This window comes from Antrostomus carolinensis, unplaced genomic scaffold, assembly GCF_000700745.2.
Source record: "Antrostomus carolinensis isolate BGI_N321 unplaced genomic scaffold, ASM70074v2 scaffold16233, whole genome shotgun sequence".
Lineage (NCBI taxonomy): Eukaryota > Metazoa > Chordata > Aves > Caprimulgiformes > Caprimulgidae > Antrostomus > Antrostomus carolinensis.
The window spans coordinates 10241-18864 of NW_010304627.1; the positions used below are offsets into that span (position 1 = coordinate 10241).

The window sequence follows — 8624 nt, forward strand, 5'->3', positions numbered from 1 at the left end:
GGCGCATCCTTCAAGAGCTGGAAGAGTCGCACTGCTTTGCTGTAATGAAGATCAGCAAGGACACGGTGTTGTTTCCTCAGATGTTCATCACCAACCTGCACTCAAAGTAGGGTACACAGTAAATCCCAGATAATTTGTATGTTCATGAGGTAAATAATACAATAAAACTGCTTACAGACAACACTAGGTACCAACAATTGTTCCCCAGCTCATTTCATAATGGTTCATCTAAATGTCTGCACGTTTCTAAGATACATCACCAGGCTGCCATCTCTGAAGCTATTTTAATTTCATAGCTAATGTTAACAGATTCACACCGAGTAGAATTAAGAATAATAATTTGGGAAAAAATAAATCATAAAGAATAATAATTTGGGAAAAAATAAATCAGAAAGTGATTTACACAGTCTACACTCAAGCTTTAATACATCATATGCTAATGTGACACCAAAGGCTGTGTGCTTCAGTATCAGAAGAGGGGCTTGGAAGCAAAAATCAAGCCAAAGAAGATATTTATCATCAACAGCTTCTGTTACGAGAGGATGGAACTACTTAAAATAGGTAGAACCATAAAGCTCAATACTCCTAATAAAGAACAGACTGCAATTCAAAGTAACATTGTATTTCACTATGATTTGCAAATAAACCACCTTATTTCTTTGGTTACATCATTTAAATAAATATACCCCAAGTACAGGTAGAAGGATAAATATCAAATCTCCACATATACTGGGCATGGAACCTACACAGAAAACCAAAACAGTTTGTACTAATACCTGGTTCCTCAGGCAGCTGTGGTACATTGAAGCAAGCCTGTGGTGGATGGTGGCAGCCCGATACTGGCAGAGAGGCTGTCGTGCAGACACCGTATCAACATCACAATATTTCAAGGACTTCATCATGGCTTCACTAACTTCCTTCTCTATCTACAAAATAAAACAAGAAGATGTAGTGGGATTACTTTGAAACTAGAACACCGTTATGTGTAAGTATAAGGGTTAAATCTATTTGTCACACTGTGTTTTCATTAAGCAAAAACCATAATAATGCAAGTGACTGACTACACTTTTTATGGTTTGTAAGAACGACTTCACAAGAGTTCTTCAATCTCAAAGGTTTACAAACTATTCCACTATCAGTTTTGCTCACTGTTCAGTTTTTCAGGAAGACAACAGCTTATTTTAACAGATATTGTCACAAATCCCTTCTGGGGAGAGTCCAGTGGAGGCCACAAAGATGATGAGGGGCCTGGAGCATCTGCCTGACGAGGAGAGGCTGAGAGAGCTGGGACTGTTCAGCCTGGAGAAGAGCAGCCTGAGAGGGGATCTGATCAATGTCTATAAATATCTGAAATGTGGGGGCCAAATGGATGGGGCCGGGCTCTTCTGGGTGGTGCCCAGTGACAGGACAAGGGGCAATGGGCACAAACTGGAACACCAGAAGTTCCAGACAAACTTAAGGAAAAACTTCTTTCCTGTGAGGGTGCCAGAGCCCTGGGACAGGCTGCCCAGAGAGGGTGTGGAATCTCCATCTCTGGAGATGTTCAAACCCACCTGGACACTTTCCTGTGCAACCTGGTGTAGGGAGCCTGATCTGGTAGGGGGGTTGGACTGGATGATCTCCTGAGGTCCCTTCCAACCCCCACCATGCTGTGATTCTGTGAAATGCCCTTCATTACCTGTTCCTGAGCCTTTCGAGACAGTGGGGCATAGTCCTGCTGTAGAGTGGCCATGGTGAAATACGTAGTAGACAGCTCCCAGTTGACAGAATCCCAAACAGCTGGATGTACATCTCTCTTACCTAGTGATCTTAATGCCTTCAGGTAGTAGTCAATAGCCTACAGATTATAAAATAATACACATACATGGTTACCCCATCACTCATTCTCAAGGAAGCATTCCAAAATAATCTGTCTGAACCTTCTTCAGTGTTTTCCTTACACCCATTTTGGTCATAACTTTAATCCTGACCTTGCTTTTCTATCTCCCCCCTCGTGTATGACATTGCCATCTGTTAAACATCAAGATCTGAATGTCACAACACTTCACCTAACAGAGCAACAGAATCAAACCTCAGCAACAATACTGAAGCCTATACAGCAAGGATGAGGATAATATGAAAGCAGTAGAGGTATCCCAAGTTATTACATCAAGAATTACAGATATTTACAAAGATATTTACAAATATTTTACAGTAAGAGGTGTATGAGGGCATGGGCCATTATAAAAACCATAGGATGTTACCTTATTGTAATAAAGGGCCTCTTCTGGGGAAAACTCTCTTTTGAAGTCACCTCCAGCTGCACAATGTGCTTGAGCACAAATCCGCATCAGCCTTCCCGTGTTGCACAGCAGAAGAGCAGCGTTGGTTGCATCGTCAATGGATTCAAAATTCTGAAACCCTTCTTCGAAGCACGAGAAGCTTTTCTTCCAGAGCTGCTGCTCTGTTGTTGATACGTTTTTACTCACTAAGGTAAAGAGACAAGGCTTACCATCTCATTCAAATATTGAGAGATACTGAACAAACACTTCCAGTGTGTTTTCTCATAAATGAGCTTTTAGAATTTAAGGGGAGTAAATGATTCTGAAGATACAATTAATGGAAAATACTCAAGAAAACCTCAAACATATGAAAATCTGAACACCTAAAGTGCACTATTACACTTACTATACTTTCACAAGACACAAAAAACCAGGAAATTAACAGGTTAAAACACAGATTTCTTTTTCTCACCCCCAGTAACATTCACAGTATTGCAGTTACTTCTATAAACTTACAATTAGCAAGTAAAAAGTTACTTTTACAGATAAAAAAAATTCAGTATTTGAGTTTTGACTTCAGCTAAATAGCAGTTCTGGAAAAACAGAGATTATAAAAAAAACCACAAAATCAGGACTCCAGTCCAGAATTTTTCAAATATTAATTGGACAAAGGTCACAGAAAACAGCCTGGTTTTGGGAGACTGGAGCTGTTCACACTAAACCACCAGCATCTAATTTGTTCTGGTTTTTATAACTCTTCCTTGTAGTCAAGATTTTATTGGTTTTGCTTTCAAAAGCAAAAACCTACCAAACACCTTATCATACAGAGCAGCTTAGGTAACCTCCACTTCCTCAAAAAACCCACCAAAAATAAATCAGAAGCAAAGCTTCTAAGGATTTTACTTACCAAAAAATTCATAGGCTGACTTCACTGAAATTATTTGTATATTCAAATTAAGCTTAGATTTGTAAGCTGGGCTAAACAAAACACAACCAGAACACAACATGCCCTCCCTTTTGTAACAGAGTTGGTGTACACAGAATCATAGAATTTCCATCGTGTTTTTTTGAGGGTGTTCTACACACTTTAAAATAATTTCTCCAAAGCTATAAATTCCATCATTCCACCAGGCTCAATTAAATACAGTGTTCAAGCCACAGTAATCTACTGTAGACAACTATTTACAACAGACATTAAAGTTACATAACAATTACAGAAGAGTATTTACTGCAAAGTTCTTCAAATGTCTTCTTTATTATCAGAAACACTCAAGATTTCTTGCACTATTACTGAACATGATCATTGCTGTAGCTCTGTGAAATAGTAAAGAAGTAAAAAAAAGAAAGAAATACTTGCCCACTCTCTCGGTCTGAACTGCAGCAGCCTGGTTCATGTAAAACACTCCAATCTCGTTCCTGATATTACCCATCCTCTTTAGGATCTGTATATGCTGCTCAGGATTTTGTTTTTTTAAATTACTGAAAAGTAAAATTTCATAAGCTGCTTCATAACATTTACAACTGACGGAAAGTTGGCATTCCAAGTCTGTAGACAAGTCAGTAGCCCAGGCAAATGCTATAAAACAAAATGCAAAACCTACATGTCAAACAGCATTTCCAAACAAACTTAAATCTGCAGTGGTCATCATTTGGGGCATTGTCCTCCAGACTAAGTATAAGATTCATGTCAGAATGATCCCACAATTTACCCATTACTTAAACAATTACTGTCTTTAGTTATTTTACAGCTTTGGCACATCATACAGTATCTTGACAACCTCCTTAGGTACGACAGGCACAATAAGCTTTCTCTGACAGAAACAGAACTGAGATGCAATAAACCCTCCTCCAGAAATGATACTAGTGCATGGCTTTGAGGAAACACAATGAAATTACTTATGCCTGTCATATAACTGAATTACCTTTTACCAGTATCATACCTTGGCACCTGGATTCTCTATGAAGACTGTGTAATATTTCCTGATCTTCTTTTGTCTGGTAATTATATTCTTCAAGATACGCTGCTCTGTTGTTTGCATTCTGAGCAAGCATTAATTGGATATCTCCACAAAGGGTTAAACACTGACAAAGAAATACTAATACCTCAGGAAGCATGCTGGCACAGAGACAACAGTAGGTATCTATTAGGGAAAAAAAAATCCCAGGAATGAGAGAGTGGGAAAGAAAAGAAATAAATGTCAAAAGGTTTGATACAGACTGACAATAGAATTGTTTTTTTTATGTTACCTGTCACACATTCTCTGTATGCAGACAACACATGTTCTTTTAAGAAGATCTAACCTACTTCAATGTCACAGTTGCTCTACACAGCTGACAGTTTCAAAAGAGCAACTACATTGATCAAGATGAGCAGTGAATCTGGTAATTACAAACGCTAATCTCAGATCTGACTAAAGGAAAACTGACGTTCTACAGATTAACCCAAGTGAGAGATAGCCTGAAAAATTGATTTCCAGAAGTTGCAGTTTAAACTGGATTCTTAAGTCTTTAAAAGCTGAAGAATCCTTTGAGTTATTGACAAGCATATTGATGCTTTGTGTTAAGATCAAGTGTTCCTGCTTTATAAGCCTCTCTCCACCCCAAGCCCTGCCAATACAGAAGCAAAACAGCAGTAACATACAGTCCTAATCTACTGGCATTTTCCAATTATTCTCATTATGGTAGTAATATTCTCAACAGCCTGATTTTACTTCCTTCATTGTCCTCAGTAATACTTGAGGATGTATTTCATTTTAGAGGACTATCCAGTTCAGCTGATGAACAAGTTTGATATTTCTGAGAGTCAGGAACATTTTTTTAAATGAAATGGGATTCACCAGGTATTTCCAGGGGAAAACACATCTGCTTGCAGCAACAGCACTGAGACCACAGAACACTACCTTGGTCTTGGCACCAGAATCAACACACCCAACTTCAGTGCTTTGAAGCTCCAAATCTGGACTCTGAAGTTTCCTACTCTGTCAAAATGGGAGCACCTTTCTATCAGAGACAAGAGCTATTCTTCCTACAGACTTCCCTCCTGAATAATGAGTTAGACACTTAGTTTAACTAAACACACAGTTGTCACACTTGTCACTGCATGTCACTAGGATAAATCACACATAAGAGAAGCATTTGATATCATGAAAGGTACATACAGGCAATGGCACAGATGACAAATACATTCCAGCAACTTACCATGGCACTGTAAAGCCAGCTTGATGTATCGCAACGCTCTCCCGTATTTCTGCAGAATCATGGCAGCATCAGATAGGACGTAATAAGCCTTTGATGACTTCAGAATGAGCTGGAGTTTCATTTTATATTGCCAAGATCCAGGAATCATTCCTGACTGACTGGAATGCTTACCCTTCTGAAATGAGCCCACTGTAACATGAATAGAACCTCAATCAGTAAATCTCATCTCCATAACATATGCCAGAGGTTGACCACAGCTTCATCAGTGTACAGAGAGAATGTGAATTGCCTTATTACAGCTCTGCACAAGTAGAGTGATGCCAACTTGTCTGCCACTACATTTTTCATCTGCAATATGGACCCAATACTTGAATTTTTTCATGTGCTCCACCTGATAGTGGGATGCTGGAATACAGCGAGCACAGCACAATGCAGGTAACTTCTCATGCTGGAAACAGCTTTTGAAATGTGGGTGCAGTGGTCAAGACCATCCTGTTTAGGTACAGAACCATGGAATGGTTTGGGTGTGAAGGGACCTTAAAGCTCATCCAGTTCCAACCCCCCTGCCAGCAGCAGGGACACCTTCCACTAGACCAGGTTGCTCAAAGCCTCATCCAGCCTGGGCTTCAACACTTGCAGGGAGGAGGAGCCACAGCTTCTCTGGGCAACCTGGGACACTGTCTCACCACCCTCACACCAAATAATTTCTTCCTAATGCCTCCATCACAGAAGGAACTGGATAACCTGCTCCTTCCCACAAGGAAAACCAATGTCTCTCACACCAGATCCAAGACATCCTCAGTGTAAGATTATGAAGGTTCCTTCTTCAACCCTGCAGTGGTGTCCCAGTTTTGCTAGGACAGAGTTAATTTTCTTCCTAGTAATGGTTATGGAACCAGAAAGAACAGGCCACTGACTTCAGGCATACCAAAGTACAGAATTTTGTCTTAACAGTATTTGCTAACAGAAATGAGCTTCTTGCTTACAGGTGAACCTAAAAGGCCTGACTTGCAAGCCCACTGTCCTTAGTAAGTGCTAGAACAGCTTGTTTATATTAAGACAAATCTAATAGAACAACACTTCATGCAGTTAAAGACACAGAATGCACATATTCTATATCCATATACTGTTCAAAAGTAGTTCTCTTCAACTTAAAAATTCAAGAATTAAGAGCACTTATTCCTTCTGCATGTCTGTAAAAATACACATGCAGCAGAGAAACGATGTAATCTGCATCACAAACAAACCCACATACTGGAGAAGCAAAAGTATCTCCCTTATGTTTGAACAATATTTCTCAAGGTCAAATTCAACCCTTATGACCTAAACAAGTAGCATCATTGCTATTTCAGGGAAGAAATCCAACACAGATCCAGAAGTTTATTTATTTTCTGAGATCTGTGCAATATTTACCTCCCACATCTCCCAGGAAACATTTGTTTCTAGGCAGAAAAGGTTAACATGGGGACATTCTCCCTGCCAGCTGGCAAGCAGCTGCCATGTGTCATCGCTGCCAAACTGAGAAGGCAGAAGACAGAGCCTGGCTACAGGAGAGCTGAAATCAGGACACTGTTCTTGCTGAGCTGACCTAAGGAAAATTTCTCAGTAGATCTCTCTAACAATTAGTGTCACAGTACTGTGCAGAATTTATGCAAGCTCAACATAATGCAATTTTCTGAAGGAGGTATTAAATTCTGTGGTCACATATCTGATAAAAATATAAGAAAGTATTCATACATATCCAGGTTGTTGACATTCAAGAGACAATAATAAAATTGGAAGAGAAACACGAGAACACTTAAATGAATAACTCAAAACTGAGCTTGCTTATTATTTCGAGATTTTCAAAGGGGGAAAAGGAGGAGAAAGGAAAGAATGAAAAACTAAAAATATGCAAGACTCAAATTTCTTTCTGAGTTATGCTTATAGGGCTTCTTGCTTTGCAAAGAACTCTACTTTCAGAAGAGTCTTTCCTACACACCTCTATAGAAGTCCAGAGAAAAATAAAATAGACAGACTACAGTCTGAAACTTCTGGAGTTTGAGTATTTAAGCAAACAAAACACCTGTATTTCCTGCTTTCTTTCACAATTGTAGAGGTACAAGAAAGAAAACAAAATCCCAGTTAGCATTTTATATGCAGTGCAGCAGCAAGCATCATGTAGGAAAACACTGCCAGAAGTGAGAAGGTCTTTCACAAAACTTCCAAGCCAAAGAAAGAATGAAAACTGCTTTAAAAAAAAAACAATCCACACAACTTACCGTGCTCCACACACCAAAAACACCAAATCCCAAAATACTAAGCTGTTATGGAAGTAATATGCAAACCACATCTAAATAAGGTCCAGTAACATTATGTATTTACTAATAAAAAATGCTTTGATATGCAAAAATATCCTAAATGTGCTATTCTTTTCATATTTAAGAAGGAACAGGCTGTTCTCCAATTTTCAGTATACTACTTTTGCTTAGGTAATGAGTGCAATTAGTGACTTATTAAATACACTGTTTTGACAATGAAAATAAAGTAGCAGCAGTTTGTGTTGGCACTGGAAAGGTTTTATTTGCAGAATAATATAACTTACTTTTGTCTAAAAATAAGGCCATCTGTTTTTCCAGACACTCAGGACCAGCACTGGTGGATTCATCTTCATATTTCAACGGGATCGGTGTGCTGGGGTCAGCTGCTGGAAGGTCACTCTCCTTTTTAACGCTGCTGTCAACAGATTTCAAGCCCTGCAAGAAGAAATTGTTTAATTCACTTTGAAAGTAATATTTAGTAAATATAGAAGAATTGGGTATGAGGTGAAATACCATTAGAAAGGTGATGGTAAACTTACCTCCAGGACGTAGTTGAGCACTAGCCTGCAGCGCTCCTCAGTGCCGTGGCAGACAGGAAATGCACAACTAAGCTTCATCGAGGGGGCAAGGAATAGGAAGAGAATAAACGTTCAACATATGAAATGTCAAAATTATAGGCTAGAAGATGCAAAGAGAACATCTGAACTCGGCACTAAAAAGCATCACGGTATTTCTTTCCTTTATCTTAGTGAAAAATTCATATATCTGGTCATCTACAGTCTCCCCTGGTAATCCCAAAGACAATGCAGAGAGGAGAAGAGATGACTCTGTTCCACAACAGTAATTACAAAAGCATCCACAGAGG

At 39.1% G+C, this 8624-nt stretch overlaps 1 protein-coding gene across 1 annotated transcript in view; it reads right to left on the reverse strand.

Moving 5' to 3' along the window:
* Positions 1-8376, reverse strand: part of EDRF1 (erythroid differentiation regulatory factor 1) — a 13445-nt gene extending 5069 nt beyond the window's left edge. The window contains 9 exon segments of the mRNA XM_010164522.2: positions 1-95; positions 777-926; positions 1679-1837; positions 2244-2467; positions 3619-3837; positions 4202-4402; positions 5460-5648; positions 8044-8194; positions 8299-8376. Of these exon segments, the coding sequence (XP_010162824.2) occupies positions 1-95; positions 777-926; positions 1679-1837; positions 2244-2467; positions 3619-3837; positions 4202-4402; positions 5460-5648; positions 8044-8194; positions 8299-8376 (1466 nt within the window).
* Between the last annotated feature and the right edge of the window lie 248 nt (positions 8377-8624).